Raw genomic sequence first — 19,335 nt, 5'->3', positions numbered from 1 at the left:
TGTACCAAAAGAGAATCTATTTTTATTGGTAAGTTTGATCTAGAAATTCAATTGCAAAATCTAAAGGCTTAACTCTTAAATTTTAAATAATAAAACCTTATTTGGAATACTTGAATACTTTTACACTTGCACCAAAAAAGGGGGGAAAGGCCTCACTTTTATACAGTAAATAATAGTACAAGATTAAATTAGTTTTGACTTTTTGGATTGCATTGGCAGAAAGAAAGTGAATCCGTTCATTTCTTCCACATAATTTAATATTTTGTTTAAGGTAACCTGCATGACATATAGAGAAACGAACTCAAATGAGTTAAAGTAACCAAACAATCCACAGTTTTTGCAGAGATTTACTTTTGAATACATGTATGAAAACCATTATATCTAGCTAAAAGTCTTCTATCTTTACCAGCATGTATGGGATTAATTAGAAGTAGAAAAAATAATAATAATAATAAAAGAACCTATATGAAATGAAATGCTACAATATAATTTAATCTGTTTTCCTTTATGTCAATATTTAAAACACTGTGGAGCGGAATTATCAAAAGAACTTTAACATTACTTTCAATTAAGAGATTTCAAAAATGACATATATATTTATAGATTTTAATATGTTTCAGAAAAGTATTCGGATTGAAAATAATCTCTCAAATCATTATTCTTATTTTCTCAAAAAAGAAAAAACATATTATAACTACTGTAAACATCTTATAGTTAACCTATAATAATTCCTGTAAAAAAATAAAAAAGATAAATATTTAATCGAACCTTTTTATTTCTTTCCTTCTTTTACCAGAAATTTACATCCAAACTTTCCAAAAATTAAATAAACCTTAGAGGGTAATTAAAGTGCTTTTTGAGGATATAGTACTCACCCCAGCTTTAGATTTGTGTCTCTACCATGATCTTCTTCAGGAAGATAAGATGAATTGCAGACAATGGATTTAAATGAACTCCTTTGCTCATTTGCAATGCTTGATGATATCTATTCCATCATTATAATTCTTAATGAGATCATCATTTAATTTTAAAGGCAATATTAACAAATTAAATTAAAGCACGAGTTCGGAGAAACCTTTACCTGTTTCAATTTATGGTTCTCTTCGGTCAGTACTGCTCCCTGCAAATTACACTAGTGAGTTTGTGCTCCACTCAATAAAAGAATATGGCATTTAGAATGGAAAAAGTCCTCAGTATTTTAACTAGAACAATAATTTCTCTCTCATGATTAGACTATAAATGTATAGAACAAATTAAAATCATATCAACCATATGGGTTTGAATTTGAAATGTATGAGCTAGTGAGTTTGGTTTAGCTATATACTTTTACCTTTCTCTTAAGGGTGTAGATCTCTTGTGTAAATAATTCATCCTGATGAAACACATTAGCATTAATATTACATCAGCAAGATATATAAAATGATCATATATGTTAGTAATCTGCAAGTGCTAAAGCATAAGAAATTCGTCAAACCTTTACTTTTGAAGCATTAGAGAGACCTTTTATAAGTTGCTCTTCTAATTTGTTGAGTTCGTTTAGTGTCAATCCTTGAAGATCTTCACCATTTAACTGCCTATCTCACAGTTGCAAATTAGACCATATATTTCATAATCACTCATATGTATGTATAATTAAAATTGCATCCAACGTGTGTATCTCTAATTAATCAAATACCACTAGCAGCTAGCTAGGTTGTTGCATTGTATATATACCTGAGTTCACGAGCCTTTTGTTCTTCTTTCTTGCGCAGCATATCATAGTTGGAGGCAGCACCACTCTCAACCTATGCATAAAATTCCCAAAATATTCTTAATTTCATCATTAATGATATATTAAAGACAATAAATATATAATCCACGTACATATATTTCGCACCCGCTTTAATGTTTCCAATTCAGAATCCACAATACTTGTCAAGAAATTATTGCTGTCAAGAATTTAGACCAAGTATACATATTGTTTTTCATCACACAAAGCCTAAAAGTATAAAACCAACCCCTAGGTTTTTTTTTTTAAAATAATTGAATTATGCTTGACATTCAATCTACAAGAAATAAATAATTAAATAAAAATACTATTTATACACTAAAATCAGCCACCAATATAAATACATATGTAATTTAATTTTTAATATATATTTATATAACATGTATTTTATATTGATAATTAACTTTAATGGTTAATTTTAATATACATATAGTATAGTCTATAATTAAATAGGTATGTATGTATAGATAGCAACAATGCCTTCTAAACAAAGCCAAAACAAGCATGACGAAGATTTTATCATAGATAGATAATCCAACTTGGTATTAGGCCCACAAAGAGAGTGGTTCAATTCAAAGACACGAAGACAAACAGCTCTGGAGTTGCATTTGTGCAAGCCATGATGATGAACAATTATACCATTCTTACAAACAATCTGCAATTATACGACTTTATTACATAATCTATACAGTTTTCTATCTATCAAAAAGCTAAGATCAATGAGATAGGAGTAAAACTAAAGACAAAACGCAAATATTTCATATCTCTATATTTTGTGTCTCAAAATACTACCAAACTCAGTTTTGGATATTCTTCATCTACAGAAAGATAATATGCAGTTGCCTTTCTGATGTTATTATAAATTCATAATTGTGGCAAGTAGCTAGCTAGTACAAGAACTTGGTGCATACCTGCAGCACAGCGGATGGAGGATCCGATTTTTGAATTGGTGAATGCTGATTACGTCTTTCTATTAATTGTTGCATACTGAAAACAACAAATCCAACACATTACATACAACTACATCGCATGTTCTACATTGTTAACAATGCTCACAAAATTAAGACTTCACAAACATTACATACCTAAAATTTAGATGAACAACGAGATTAATAATTAGAGATGAAGATTTGGATATTCTAAAATAAAAAGTTACGGAAAGGTATGATATTAATATAATTCCTTAAAGACATACACAAGATATTAATTTAGTTTTTTGAAATATTCTTTTAGATCATTCTATCCCTAAAAGGTACATTAGTCCATTATATTTCGGGTTTTTAAAAAATGCATATGATATTTATCTGGATATATTATTTTTCATGAATTGAAATTGTTAATTCTTTGTATCTTTGAGAAATCAAATAATGCCGTGTACATCTTTGTTATTCAATCATCTTCTTGTTATTTTACCCTCTTCATGTATGTCCAACAAATCCCGTTCAGTTTGAGCATGAGAATGAGCACAAGAGTGTAAGAAATCCTCACACCACTTAAAATTAGGAAAATAATAAGGCTTAAACAACTACAAAAACACTTTATCACCTTGTTTATAATGTAGTTTTTGAATAAGAGCCATCCAATTCTAAAGTAAAATTAAAAAAGAAAAAAAGATGAGAGAGAATAAAAAAAACCAAACAAATCAATACTTTCTTTTTTAGAAAATACTAAATAATGAACAACTTTTTGTTGTACTTTTTATTCTCAAAAATAGTACTAAGATGATTCATTAATTTATATTTCCTAATGAAAAAAGTTTAGGTGACCAATTCTTTTTAGACAATATATAACTAATAATGCCATTTTTCACTCTTATTATTTAAAAAAAAAAAAAACCAAAAAACAAAAACCAAAAAGAAGCACACTTGATTTTCTTTCTCATATAAACTTATATATAGTGAACAAAAAATGTTCTTCATATAATAATATGTCTTCCCATTGGTGTAAGATAAATAAGAGTAGTGGATAGTGAGAATGCAGTTGTATATAGTATATAGTATATAGAATATACCTTGAAGTAGCATATTGAAAAAGCTTGCTGGTTGTGGAGAAGACAATGAGAGCAATTTCAGCATCACAGAGAGTGTTAAGCTCCTGAGCCTTCTTGAAGAGCCCTTTCCTCCTCTTTGAGAAGGTAACTTGCCTTGAACTTATGTTGTCGATCTTCTTTATCTCTATCTTCTTCCTTGTCATTCTTTAATTTCCCTATCTCAAAGTCCAAACCCCCATTATTATTAACTACATCTAAGATCAAGGGGTACTTTAAAGGGGACAAAGAGATTAGACATAATAGGAGAATCAACTACAAATTAAATAGTAATACCAGTAATAGTAGTTTCTTGAGAAAAGCAATGAAAAACATAAACTAATTAAATCTGATCAATCGATTAAATACCTTACCCTTCATTCAGTGAAGCAACTCATAATATAAATCTAACTTTTAGCGTTCTCCATGTTGATAATACATGTGAAAATATATATTACACTAAATTAAAGTAGAGAGAGAAATGAATTACAGATTTAAGATAGGAAAAACTAAGAACAGGTCTATCTGCTTCAATCACAAGGATATATTTGGTTGACAAAAAAAAAAAGAAGAAAAAACAGGTGGATATGAATTAAATGAAAGCACGGAATTTGAATGGCGAGAAAAGTGGAGCTTACAAGGGAGGTTGATGCGGTGGCAGGAATGAATGAAGAAAGTGAGGTGAGGGTATGAGATTTGAGAGTCCCGATTCCCAAACAATTTGAGTGCCGAATATGTATTCCGAATTCCTCAGAAATGTAAATGGTGGAGTGGGATGTGGGTGTGGGTGTGGGTGTGGGGTTCTGAGCTTTATTTTCATTGGCCACCACTCGATACTTGCTGTACGAATACTGCTACTATTGCCATTAATTTTTTTTCTTTATCTTTTTTGTTTTTCTATCTTGAACTCTCTCCTGCACTCCTGGTTTTTTATTTGGAAAAAAAGTAAAAGTTTAATGTTCCAATTTATTTAGGCGAAACATAGGTTCAGTTATCTTCGTCTGAAATTAATAGTAGTGGAGAATAGATGATAATTTAGTTAAATTTATTAAATTATTTAATAATTTTTTATTATCAATTTTATACAAAAACGACGACATAATTATATGTAAATTTTTATTATTTATTAATAAATAAATATTCATACACAATTATTTTTTTATAAAATTAATAAATAAATAATAATTTAATCAAATATATTAAATTATTTAAAAAAATTTAACTAATAATTTTAAATAAAAATAAATGTTTATTTTATTGACGAGACTATATTATGGTAATTTTATTTTCGCTTGTGCCTGGAGTTCCGTACAGCAAGTCGGCATCCATTGCATCGATGGGCACGACTGGGAAAGTGTAACCCTCGTACACACATCAATACCCTCGTACCCCTTACCTTCTTTCCATGACAGCTTTTTTTTTTTAAATACTATTTGTATATTAAAACCAACTACTAAAATTAATCACTAATATATTTGTGTATAAATATATATAATTTAATTTATTTTTAATATATATTTATATTTTAACATATATTTTATACTAATAATTAATTTTAGTGTCTAATTTTAGTGTATACATAATATAATCTTAAAAATTTAGTTTAAAGAATTTCTTGTTATTATAAAATATATGTTTTTTTTATTTTATAATTAAATATTCAAAAGTTTCCTATTCAGTTTTATTATTAGTTCTTTTTATTAAAAAGTGAAAGAAACTCTTTTATTTTATTGGATTAAAACTAAAAAAAATTGTAAGAATCAAAATAAAATATATTATAAAGATTAAAATTTTATTAAAGCGTATAATTTTTTACTAAAAATTTAATTGATTTTCAAATGTATGTTTATTAATTTATTAGTCTTTAAATTTATAAATTATAAGATAAACCAGTTTTTAACTTTATAATGGAAGACATTCTACTTTTTATTCTAAAATTAAATCTACACACACACAATAAGAAGGTTTACCTATGGGTTTACAAATTTAGATACTAATAGACTAATAATAAATAAAGATCAAAAGACTAAATCATTCACTTAAAAACATTTATATCCCAAAATGTCATTCATACCCTTTCTATATTTAAGTATGTAGTTGGTTTCTTTTTAAATAAATATTTTTAAATTAATTTATTTCTAAATCGTTGTTAATTATGTTATAGATAGCAAAAATGTTATATGCACATTGTATATAAATATATGTATTGTTTAAATTATTTTAATATATATTTTATATTTTAATATATATTTTATATAAATAATTTATTTTTTATGTATATCTAATATGATTATATATATAATGTCTATTTTTTATTTATTTAACTTTATTAATGAGAATAAATATTGTCACTCCTATTTTTATAATATCACTCATTTTTTTATGAAACATAAAAAAATTACGTATAGAGTGACATTTTAAAAAACAGAAGTGATATTATATATCAGGATTCGTTTTCTTTAAGAACAAATTCCATCTAATGAGAAGAGAATTACAAGATAAATCATTAAAGTCGTCAAATTATAAAGAAATGAAATTTTGTTTTACAAAATATAAGAAATTCAGCTAAAAACCGATTGTTAAGAAAAATAATGGTATATTCATATATTTCTTTTTATACTAATAACAACTGATATAAAGTTATTAGTACGTTAACTTCTTCAATTAATAAGAATATTGTATTTAATTATTGTCTAAATAAAAGAAAGAATATTAAGTTAAACCCTAGCCTGTGTATTATTTATAAAAAATATTATGTATATATTAAAATTAGTTATTATGTATTTGTATATAAATATATTTTATTTAATTTATTTTTATATTTTAATCTATTTTATATTAATAACTAATTTTAGTATAAATTTATATATATTTGGGATAAATTTTTCAATTGAATATTTCCTCTCGTGAATACGAAAAGCTTTTTTTTTTTTTTTTAATTAAGCAACTTAAGAAGATAATAACGTGATATAGATATTGAACGTAATAAATAAATAAGTAAATAATCCTTGAAAGCTTCTCTGCCTTCTCACACTCACTCATATATAGCAGCCTTTCTGTTACGCTACCTCATCGTTGCATCAAATAGTCATTTACAGTTTACACTTTACACCACAGATAAGGTTATTTTTTACACTAAAAAAGAAAGGATATGTATGGGATCATGTCAATAATAAGATATTAATTAGTAATTACCGTATATATTTAATTATTTATTGTTGATTTTCTGTTTTTGTAAGACTCATGTTGAAAACGAAAATATTTGATAAAAAAAATTAATAAAAAATCATTAAATTATTATAATAATTAATAAATACTAAATAAAATAAATTCTGGTTGTTTTTTATTTTTTTAAAAAATACATAATAAAACAAACTTTCAAATAGCTAAAATACTTTTTTTTGTATTGTTAAAATTTTACGTCTTTTTAAAAAATTTAAAATTTAATTTTAAAATTTAAAGTTATAATTCAGTATTTAACTTAGAATTTATGGTAGCCGATAACGATGGTGCTAGAGAATGATCACTAACCAGCCAAGAGGTGATTAATAGGTGAAATTGTAGTAATGTTAAGAGAGTGTTATTAGAGAGAAGTAGAAAAAAGGTGAGGATATTATTTTTATTATTAGTTTGATAAATATGATTTTTTATGTTATTATTATTATATTTTAAATTATTAATTTGTACTCAAATAAAAATCAACTAATATGTACTTTATAATAACACGCATACACTTTATCTTTGGTTTCCATAAATAAATTAAATATAGGTGTAGCCGTACGTGTACATGTAATTGTAAAATATATATATATAAAAATTATTAAGTATACTGATATAGTATTTTAGTAATTTTTAATTGTTAATTTTAATTATAAAAAATATATATAATATATATAAAATTAAGATCAACAATTAAAAATTATTAAAATATAAATATACTAATATACTTAAAAACTTTCTTATAATATAATGAGTGAAAATAATGGTTGGCGAACCCCTACCGTATATAAATAGGTAGGTAACTAGGCAAGTATTAATTAAGGTTGTGTTGGTTTAGGTAAGTTTGATATGTGGAAAAATGTCGAGTAGTTCTTCAGAGAAGAGGGTGATGGTGTTAGCCATGGATCAAACAGAGAATAGCCAGTATGCACTGGAGTGGGCTCTTGACCATTTCTTCACCCCATTTGGCTCAGATGCTCCTTTCGATCTTGTTATTGTCTATGCAAAACCCTTTCCTTCCGTTCCTATTGGTACCGTCGCAGGACCTACTCCTGGTAATTCATATCAAAAATATTAAATTATTATTAGAATTTATTATTGTTTTTATTCTGTTAATAAAAAAATAGAATTGTTGGTTAATAAATTAGTAAAAATTAAATAATAAAAATAATGTTATATATTTAAGTTTTTTTTATAAATTAAGTTCAATTAAATTAAATAATAATATTTAAAATAATTCTTAATAAGTTTGATTTTAAATTTAATTAACAAAAAGACTTAAATATATAAGATTATTCAAATAATAAATTATGATGTCTGACCTCATTGCCTCTAATATTTCTCAATTCAAATTATTCATCTTATATATATATATATATATATATACATAACATACACTTTAACATTGGTATACTATTACTATACATATATATAAATATTTATATTCTTCATGTTATATATATATAGCAGTGGCCATAGGGCCTGAAATTTTCCCTGCCGTAGATTTGGAGCTCAAATTGGTCGCTGATCAAGTTACAGAAAAAGCTAAGCAAATTTGCACTAGTAAATCGGTATTGTACATCTTCTATTTCTTTTTCCTTAGAACATTAACCATATTTTTTATCAATTAATTTTAAGTAGAATGAAAACAAATATGTTATTAAAAAAGGTCTTGTATAGTACATATATAATTTTGTGGTGATCCTATCCAAGTTAAAAAAAAAATGTCTATGCTCTAATTAATGTGACTCTCTTTGGCTCTCTCTTTCACACACATTTAAATGTTATTATGGTAGTTATAATTATGGTGACCACAATAATAACTATAAAATAATTTTGAAAACACCTAAAAATGTAACTAAAATTAACATCATATTTTTACTATTTGATTATACTTTTCAATTTATAAAAAATAAAAATAAAAAATGTGATCAAATTAAAAAGTGTTACCAAATAGAAAAATATTATTATATTAATTTTAGTTATACTTTTTAAGTATTATCGAGCTTAAAATTTATATTATCCTTTTTTACTATTTGATAATACTTTTCAATTTAAAAAAAATAAAAAATTTTGTCAAATAGTAGAAAAAATGTGATGTTAATTTTAGTTTCAAAATTAAAGTTGTATAGTCACCATAAGTAATTTGTGATGAAGAAACTGTTTTTTGTTTTAGTAGTAAACATAAACTTTAAATTTGTTTACGACAAGGACCTAATTGATTTATAAATCTGGCTGGTTATGTTAAATTTTAGGTTCACGGAGCTTTGGTGGAAATTGTTGAGGGTGATGCTAGGAATGTGTTGTGTGATGCTGTTGATAGGCACCGTGCATCCCTGTTGGTTTTAGGTAGTCGTGGTTATGGAGCTATCAAAAGGTATATATATATATATACGGATATCATTGATTAAACCAGAGAATATTTTTTACATCTAAAAGTTCTTTTATGAACAATTTTTTTTTTGTAGATATAGAAAAAAAAAAGATGTATCTTACTATTTTGTAGATATCATTGATTAAACCAGATATTTTTTTTCCTTATTTATTTTAACATAGAAAATGATCTAATATATTTTTAAATAAACTTAACGTATTTAATGAAACAAAATATTAAAGAGACAAATAAAGATTTGTGATAATTATTTTCAGTGTAGTTTAGTTTTAACCAATTTGTTGGTTTTTTTTTTAATTAGGAGTAAGATTTGAACAAAAAAATTTTAGAATAGAAAGAATATGTCATTTGAGCTATAATTCATTGACAATTTTAACCAATCTGTTTTTAATAAATTTATGTTCATTGTTAATAATTAATAATACGAGAATGTTAATTATTATACATTTTTGAACAAGTTATATTTATTGTTGCAGAGTTGTTCTAGGAAGTGTGAGTGACCACTGCACTCATCATGCTCACTGTTCGGTGATGATCGTGAAGAAGCCCAAGTCTAAAAAATAAGCACGCTCCCCTGCTCTGCTAGCTTTTCTATCATAGTTAATTAATAATAATTCCTATTAGACCCTAAAAATGTCCATTTATATATAAATGCATGTGTACTTTTATATTTGAATTTGATAATATAACTACGTCCTATATACTTTTAAGTATAACTTATTTTTGTCATACTGCGCTTTTACATATACGATGATATATGAATAAATTATGTGATGGCCAAAAAGAAATTCGTTGCATTGGTAAATATTTTGAGTCCAAAGAAGATGATAAGGAGGAGTTGCTTCCACGTACACCAAATATTGTAATGTTAAGATGTTAATCAAATAGGCTAGCCTTGCCTAGCAGTATTCATATATAAAATCATAACATTGTTAACCAAGCAAGTGAAACGTTACTTTGATTGTTGTTTCTCGTCTTTTTGCTTTCTTTATTCGAATCTAATCCAAAAATTACGAATATTAATCTAATTCATAAGATTATCAAATAGAATCTAATTTAATTCGTATATTAATAAAGTTAGATTACAAATTTTTAATAAGTATATGTATATTTGTAGATCTATAAAAATTAATAAATAAATATTTTTTATATTTTAATTAAATTAATAATTATTATATATTGTTGTTCATATTCTACCCTAAATAATTAGTCAGATTCAAATTAAACTAAAAGGTCTAATCTAGCAGGTTGGCATTCACTGCTTATCCGACCTCCTTCAAGAGGTTGGGCTTGACGTCACTTATCTAAATGAATAACTACCTCCGTAAATCTCTCTCCCACTTCTAGAAGAGAAATTTCAACAACCCTAAGATAAATGGACGGTTATCTACCATCAGAAGTGGAACTACTCCAACGGTAGTTACTGGCACGTCACCTATAAATACACTGACACCTCTCTGGTATCTAAAAGTTCCAATATTCTAAACTTGCTTAACCCCTTACTGACTTAGGCATCGGAGTGTCTTGCAGGTACCACCCCCTCCTATTCAAGCATACAAACAATTCGGAAGGCAGCTCACGGGCGCGAACCAGTCTAGGGCCCCCTCTTTCTAACGTTTGGGCCACACATTCGAGCCCAATCAGTCCGGTTTCAGATAACCTCCGGAACATTGGTGCTGTTGCCGGAGACTCGGAGATCAATGCACAATGGCAGATGACCAACATGAAGACGGACACACTACATCTAAGTTCAACCAAGAGCATCAGGATGCGGTCAATAACGACCAAGCAATAATACATCTAGCAGGAGCGGAGGGATCGCGTGGTGAATGCCCCTCGAATACCCAGGGATCAAAGAAAGTTTCCTCTGAGGTTCATCAGCCTGGAAAGGAGGGGCAACCTCATTCCACTGAACTCATGGGGCTACTATATGGCCACCAAGGTCGACTTGAGAAACTAGAATAAGAGCTGGAGCGACAGCGTGAAGTGGAGAGAAGCCTAAGGAGAGCAATCTAGCAACAAAAAGAGCTTGAAGAAAGGCTCTCGAGGCTGGAGTCCAATCTCCAAAATATGGATTCTAGCGTAGATCAAGAAGACACCCTATTGGGGGAAGAAGACCCATTCACTGAGGATATCATGAGGGATAAAGTTCCCAGAAACTTTAAAAGTCCTGACATGGAATTGTATGTTGGGACGACTGACCCAAAGAATCACCTCAGTAATTTCAAAAGTCAGATGTACTTGGCCGACGCCTCTGACGCTACCCGCTACAAAGCCTTCCCGACAACCACAGCAACTCTAATCTCGACACACAAGAATCAAAACTCAATCCTAAAGCATTAACGTTGCAAGGACCTTAGAAACATATAACAGAATAGCAACTATAGAGGTTCGGGACGAGGGACAGCTTACTGTACTTACAAATAAGCAAGAGAACAGAGCAATGGCAGCTCCGGTGACAACGCAGCAGCTTGATGTCCTATGCCACAGTCATAGAACTTAGCATGCAAGACCCAGAACTCGATCCTATGACACCAAAACCTCATATACTTAACAACTTAAAACAGAAAATACCAATTTCAAAGGTTCTGGAACGAGACGCTTACCCAGACAAGGAAGAACAACTGTACTGAATAGCGATACCTCCGATGTTGGTTTCGGTGATCACGGCCACGTTTCTGGTGACCCAAACGGCGGCAGAGCAGCTTCTGACGGCGACAAGAGCTTCGGCGACCGTGACGGTTCTCCACAGCGGCTCTGCTCGACGGTGACGGACCCAGAGGCGGCGGCGATCACACGTGCAGCAGCAGCAGCCCGCGATAATGATGATGGCGGCAGCTTTGCACAGAGACGACGGAAGCTTCGAGGACAGTGACCCACCGCCTCCTCTCCTTCGCGTTTCTGTTCTCGATGGCGACGCAGCGTAGTGGTGGCGCGACGGACGGTGCCGACGGCGCAGGTGACACGACGGTGGCGATGAGGGCAGCTCCTCCTCCTTTGGCGCTCTTCCTCTCTCACGGGTCTCCCTCTTCTCTCGCAACCTTCACTCTCTTGTTCCGTTTTTTTCTTTCCTTTCTTTTTTTTTTCTTTCTTTCTTTAATTTTTTTGAAGCTGCTAGTTATTGGGTTTTAGGAAAGAAGGGTTAGTGGCGGCGGGTAAAAAGAAACAAGGAAAAGAAAAGATAATGATGAGGTCAAAGAAGAGAATTGATATTCAAAAGAAGCATGCATAGTGAATTATGGTTTAATAGTTTATTAATCTTTACTTTCTCTTTAATAGTTTAAAGGTTAACAGTCTTTTTGTGTAATACACATAGCATATTGTATTTATATTAGATATTTGTTTAGTTAAAATTTATATAAATATATAGAAAAAAACAATTTTGGTATCCGTCATCTTATTAAGGTAGAAAAATTAGGATTTTTTTTTAGTTAGGGTTTGTTTTGGAAATTTTGGATTAAACTAGAGTTTGATAATTTTAATAAAATTAGAGTATATCGTATCAATTTGAAATCCAATTTAATCCCTTAAAATTACTTAAGAATATTATTTAACTATCAATTTGCTAACTGGGTTTTAATAAAGTATTCTAATTTAAAATTCTAGATAATATAATTAATGCTCTTTGTCTATAAAAGTTGAAGTATTAAATTTCAAAATCTCAATTATTTAAACTAAGTCATATAAAATTCTTATTCTTTTATAACTACTAAGTTTTATAGTTTAAATATAGAAAATTATTCAATAATTATAAAATTAAGTAAAAATTCTATTTTAATTATTAAAACTTGGTTTAATTACTTTAATAAAATAATTTCTGAAAATAAAGTCTTTAATGAATAAATAAATTGAAATTAGTTCATAATAAGATTTTTCTAAAAATTTTGGGTCTTACAGAGATTACATGGAAATGTTCAATAAAGCATGTTTAAAGATCCAGAACCTGCCCACTAAGACAGTAATAATGGGACTTGTCAACGGCCTTCGAGACGGACCATTCTCCCAGTCCATCTCAAAAAGGCATCCGACTTTCTTGAGCGATGTACAAGAGAGGGTTGAGAAGTACATCAACATGGAGAAAAACGCCAGGTTACGAGAATCAAATTGGCGACTTGAGAACCCTCAACAATCAAAAGAAAGGAAAAGGGAGTCCAAGAGAAAGGAAAAAGTCGGATCTGAAAAACCTAGAAGGTATCATTACTACACCCCGTTGAGAGTTTTCCTCGTGGATGTGTACAGGAAAATTTTCCACACCGAGAAGCTTCCTCCCCCACGCCCAATAAAAAATAAAAAGGAGGGAAGTCGTAATGAGTATTCTGAGTACCATAAGCTTTATGGGCACTCCACAAATGATTGCTACGACCTTAAAATGTGATAAAAAAAATTGGCCAGAGAAAGTCGGTTGGACAAATATCTCATGGAAAGGTCAGACGCTCATGGAAAAAGAAAGAGAGACGACGAAGGACATGAACAGAGAGGCTGCCTCCGCAGACTCCAGAGCGATATATTCATATGATATCTGGAGGATTTGCTGGAGGGGGGCTGACCAAATCATCTCGAAAAAGTCATCTCAAAGAATTCTATCAAGTCGGTAGTGACAGACCCGACCTCTCAACTATCTCTTTCACCAAAGAGGATGGGCAGGGAGTCATACTCGGGCATGATGATCCGGTGGTAATCACCATGATCCTCGCTAATGCCCATCTACACAGAACTTTGGTAGACCAAGCGAGCTCAGCCGACATATTATTCAAGTCGGCATTTAATAAGCTGGGACTGGATAAAAAGGAGCTAAAAGCCTACCCGGATACGCTCTTCGAGCTGGGAGACGCTCCTATCACACCACTAGGCTTCATCTCCCTGCACACAACTTTCATAAGGGGGTCGAAGTCTAAAACCTTGAGTATCGACTTCATTATTGTCGATGTAGCCTCTGCTTACAATGCCCTGATAAGTCGGACAACATTAAATCGGATGGGAGCGGTTGTTTTAACCCCTCACATCTGTATGAAGTTTCCAACACCAGAGGGGATCGAAACCATAAAGGGAGATCAGAAGTTGGCAAGGAAGTGTTACAATGAAAGCCTGAATCTAAGAGGAAAGGGCAAAGAAGTCAATACAGTAGAGCTCGGAGGAGTCCGAGCGAAAGAAGAGTTACGACCACAACCTAGAAGAAATACAGAAGAAGTCCAGATTGGACAAGAGGTCGGAAAGAACACTAGCATATGAGCCAATATAAGAGCAGAAATAAAGCAAGAGCTCGTAAAGCTCCTACGAGAAAATTCTGACCTATTTGCTTAGAAAGCCTCCGACATGCCTGGGGTAGACCCCGAACTCATGTCACACAGGCTGGCTGTCTACCCGGGATCCCGATATGTCCAGCAAAGGGGACGAAAGCTAGGCCCAGAATGAGCTCAAGTGGTTGAAGATCAAGTGCAAGCCTTACTAGAAGCCGGGTTCATCAGAGAAGTTAGGTACCTAGCATGGCTGGTGATGGTGGTAGAATCGTCGATAAAGAATTTCACAAAATTAGTCGCGTTGCAAGTATAGATCTAAACCGACAATTAAACCTCAATCAAATTTAATTTGTTTGTCATTTAAGCAAACCCAATAAAAATCAACCGAAATATTTAAACCTCAGGTCGTCTCTCAAGGAATTGTAGGGAAGTGTAGTTATTATTGGTTATGGAAAAGTATCTTTTGGGTTTTTAAATGTTGAACAAGGAATTTAAATGACACTGAAATAAACTAACAATTAAGAAAAGTCTTAGCAAGGATTGATAATTGGAATTCCTATCCCCATTATCATAGTCACTTGTGATGGTAATTGCCTTTTGCTATCACTTAGTTAACCTCTAACAATTGAAGGTAAGTCAAGTGAGAAAATCAACTTGAGTTCACAAGTCCTTATCAAAGACTAGAGTTAGTGAAGCTCAAGCCAACTAGCAAGTTTCAATCACCAACCAACAAGAGACTTTGACAATTCAAGAGTCTCTAATTACTCAATCTTAGCTAAGAACATAAAAAACTAATTTAAAATTCAACCAAGCATTTCATCAAAAACTACTAGGCTTCATCTCTCTGCACACAACTTTTGGAAGGGGGTAGAAGTCTAAAACCTTGAGTATCGACTTCATTATTGTCGATGTAGCCTCCGCTTACAATGCCCGGATAGGTCGGACAACATTAAATCGGTTGGGAGCGGTTGTTTCAACCCCTCACCTCTATATGAAGTTTCCAACACCAGAGGGGATCGCCACCATAAAGGGAGATCAGAAGTTGGCAAGGAAGTGCTACAATGAAAGCCTGAACCTAAGAGAAAAGGGCAAAGAAGTCAATACAGTGGAGCTCGGAGGAGTCCGAGCGAAAGAAGAGTTACGACCACAGCCTGGAAGAAAAACAGAAGAAGTCCAGATTGGACAAGAGGTCAAAAAGAACACCAGCATATGAGCCAATATAAGAACAGAAATAAAGCAAGAGCTCGTAAAGATCCTACGAGAAAATTCTGACCTATTTGCCTGGAAAGCCTCCGACATGTCTGGGATAGACCCCGAACTCATGTCACACAGGCTGGCTATCTGCTCAGGATCCCGACCTGTCCAGCAAAGGGGACAAAAGCTCGGCCCAGAACGAGCTCAAGTGGTTGAAGATCAAGTGCAAGCCTTACTAGAAGCTGGGTTCATCAGAGAAGTTAAGTACCCAGCATGGCTGGTGATGGTGGTAGAATCGTCGGTAAAGAATTTCACAAAAGTAGTCGCGTTGCAAGTATAGATCTAAACTGACAATTAAACCTCAATCAAATTTAATTTATTTGTCACTTAAGCAAACCCAATAAAAATCAACTGAAGTATTTAAACCTCGGGTCGTCTCTCAAGGAATTACAGGGAAATGTAGTTATTATTGGTTATGGAAAAGTATCTTTTGGGTTTTTAAATGTTGAAAAAGGAATTTAAATGACACTGAAATAAACTAACAATTAAGAAAAGTCTTAGCAAGGATTGATAATTGGAATTCCTATCCCCATTATCATAGTCACTTGTGATGGTAATTGCCTTTTGCTATCACTTAGTTAACCTCTAACAATTGAAGGTAAGTCACATGAGAAAATCAACTTGAGTTCACAAGTCCTTATCAAAGACTAGAGTTAGTGAAGCTCAAGCCAACTAGCAAGTTTTAATCACTAACCAACAAGAGACTTTGACAATTCAAGAGTCTCTAATTGCTCAATCTTAGCTAAGAACATAAAAGCTAATTTAAAATCCAACCAAGAATTTCATCAAACACTTGGTGGGCGTAAAATAAAAGCATAGAAAAATAATAGAGAATGTAAAATTTAAAACCAACAATTGCAAGCATCAATGATAACAAATAAAGGAAGAAGCAATAAAGATGAAATACCTCAAATTGCATTAAAAGGGAAATCAAATATAACATGAGAATTCATAAACTAAATTGGCAACATAAAGCAATCAACAAGAGAAATAAATAAACTAGAATGCTAGAGCAAATAAAAGTAGAAGAGAAACTAGATTTAACTAAGATAGAAATCTGAAATTGAAAAGAACTAAAACGAATCCTAAAACCTAGAGAGAGGAGAGAGCCTCTCTCTCTTTAGAAAACTACATCTAAAACCTAAAATTGTGTGAATGAATGTTGTATCCTTGATTTCTTCACTCTGAAGTCTCTAATCAGTGTTTTCGGGCTTGAAACTGGGCCAAAAATAGCCCAGAAATTGCCTCCAGCATTTTCTAATATGTGCAGCACTGGCTCTATCACGCGTACGCGTCGCTCGCTGAACTTTCGCAAGGTCATGCGTACGCGTGATTCACGCGTGCGCATTGCCTAACTACATGATAACTATGGCAAATTGCATATCATTTTGAAGCCCCGGATGTTAGATTTCCAACGCAACTAGAACCACCTCATTCGGACCTCTATAGCTCAAGTTATGATCGATTTAATACGAAGAGATCAGGCTTGACAGCTAAGCAATTCCTTCAATTTCTTGTATTTCTTCCACTTTTGTATGCTTCCTTTCCATCCTCTAAGTCATTCCTACCCTATAAACCCTGGAAACACTTAACAAACATATCACGACATCGAATGGTAATAAGAGAGGATTAAAGTTAGCAAATTTAAGGCCAAAGAAGCAGGTTTTCAATCATAGCACAAAATTAAGAAGGAAAATGTAAAACATGCGAATTATATGAATAAGTGTGAGTTTAGTGGATAAAATCTACTCAATTAAACACAAGATAAACCCTAAAAATGAGGTTTATCAATCTCCCCACACTTAAACATTAGCATGTCCTCATGCTAAGCTCAAGAGAAGCTATAAAGGAGTGAAGAGGAATGGTAAAACTTATGCAATGCAACCTATCTATGTGAATGCAACTAAATGCAAAATGCTCTTACGTACTTGGTTAAAAGTAAGCAAATCTTTCAAGAAGAAATATGAACTGGATCTCACTAATTCAAATCATAAAATAAAGTACAAGTAAACTTACAAAAGAAGATAGCTTATGAAAGCCGGGAACAAAGAATCGAGCATCGAACCCTCACCGGAAGTATATACACTCAGTGGACTAAAATCCGAATCCTTAATTAACTTAAACTTTTCCACCTAACTTAAGCCAATCCATGTAATCAGAATATAAAACTTAACTATCCATTAACTATGTTTTGCCATATATCCATGCATCCCAATTTGAGTACAACTCATATGCACTGCTAACACCATTTACTTTGGGACATTTTGTCCCCTTTTTATTATTTGCTCTCTTTTTTTTTCTTTTTTTATTTTTCTTTTCTTTTCTTTTGTTTTTCTCAATGCATATGATTAAATTATTGAATGCAATAATATGTGCTCAACTATTGTTTTGCACATTTTCACAAGAATATACAACACCCAATTCTCAAACCAAATGTTTCCAAACCCAATTTTTCCACACTTAAATCATGAGCACTCTCACTAGTCTAAGCTAACCAAGGATTCAAACTAGGGACATTATTGTTTTCTGCTTAGAGTTAGTGATTAGCTAAAGTAAAGAATAGATGGGGTTAAAAGGCTCAACATTGGTTTACAAAGGATAATGAAAAGGTTAAGGCCATATGGGTATGTAAGCTCAGTGAAACAAGGCCTCAATCATATAAGTGCATGCATACATCAAATAATAGAAATATAGAATTAAGCAAGACAAAGATCACAATTTTAGAGAGAACAACACACACCAAAATAAAACATTGGTTGATAAAATGTAACCAATAAAATAGGCTCAAAATCTTACTGGTTTTGTGTGTTCGAGCTCTAAACCATGTTCTAATATAATATTTCTTCAAACAAGTTCAATAAAAATTTTAATTCAAATTAGTGAAATGTTATAAAATAATTTCTTAGAAAAGAATTCATCACTTCAACCAAGCAGTGGTAGAATATGCACAAAATCAAACAAACATGCAAACGCAACAACTAATTTAACAAAGAAAATTAAACATTGGTGTTGAGACATGAGAGTAACTAACCCACGGAGATCGGTATCGACCTCCCCACACTTAAAGATTGCACCGTCCTCGGTGCATGCTAAGATGTGCAAGTGGACGGGTTGCTCCAACTGATGCTTTTCTCCAAAGGCTGTGCAGAGGGACTTGTTTGTTGCCCCATGTAACAGTCTTCCGTTTCCCTTCTTGATGGCCATCCTGAAAGAAGAGAAAAGGGAAGAAAAGTAACCCAGAAACAACGATAAAAAATAAATAAAATATGGGTGGGTTAATGCCAAATAATGAGGGTCTCAACTACAAGGTAGCTACAACATGCAAGTGAGAAAACAGTAGAAGCAAATGACATATCAATAGTGCAAAAATTGCAACAATGGGGGAGAGAGTGTGGGTAATGCAAGATAGTATAAGTGCATGTCAATGCAAATGAAATAC

The 19,335-nt window shown here is 31.5% G+C and overlaps 2 protein-coding genes across 3 annotated transcripts; one reads left to right on the top strand and one right to left on the bottom strand.

Annotated features, from left to right (window-relative positions):
* LOC107631071 (MADS-box protein JOINTLESS) lies at window positions 1-4,730 on the bottom strand. Of its 2 annotated transcripts, none has more exons than XM_016334390.3 (9): window positions 4,433-4,730; window positions 3,780-3,973; window positions 2,680-2,755; window positions 1,714-1,784; window positions 1,475-1,574; window positions 1,331-1,372; window positions 1,082-1,120; window positions 876-985; window positions 1-276 (listed from the first exon to the last, which is right to left on the bottom strand). In XM_016334390.3, the coding sequence occupies exons 2-9, from the start codon at window positions 3,959-3,961 to the stop codon at window positions 267-269; spliced, it is 630 nt and encodes a 209-aa protein (XP_016189876.1). In that variant the 5' UTR covers window positions 3,962-3,973; window positions 4,433-4,730; the 3' UTR covers window positions 1-266. The 2 variants fall into 2 exon arrangements, with proteins under 2 accessions (XP_016189876.1, XP_088363431.1); XM_088507305.1 differs by having other exon boundaries at window positions 3,780-3,977; window positions 4,433-4,565.
* A 3,142-nt stretch (window positions 4,731-7,872) lies between these two features.
* On the top strand, window positions 7,873-9,969 carry LOC107634645 (universal stress protein PHOS34-like). The gene is made up of 4 exons (XM_088509588.1): window positions 7,873-8,068; window positions 8,481-8,584; window positions 9,269-9,390; window positions 9,882-9,969. The coding sequence occupies exons 1-4, from the start codon at window positions 7,873-7,875 to the stop codon at window positions 9,967-9,969; spliced, it is 510 nt and encodes a 169-aa protein (XP_088365714.1).
* Window positions 9,970-19,335: the final 9,366 nt, after the last annotated feature.

Source organism: Arachis ipaensis, chromosome B3 (genome assembly GCF_059453495.1).
Source record: "Arachis ipaensis isolate K30076 ecotype BB chromosome B3, ASM5945349v1, whole genome shotgun sequence".
Classification (NCBI taxonomy): Eukaryota; Viridiplantae; Streptophyta; class Magnoliopsida; order Fabales; family Fabaceae; genus Arachis; species Arachis ipaensis.
This window is presented reverse-complemented; position numbering and strand designations above follow the sequence as displayed.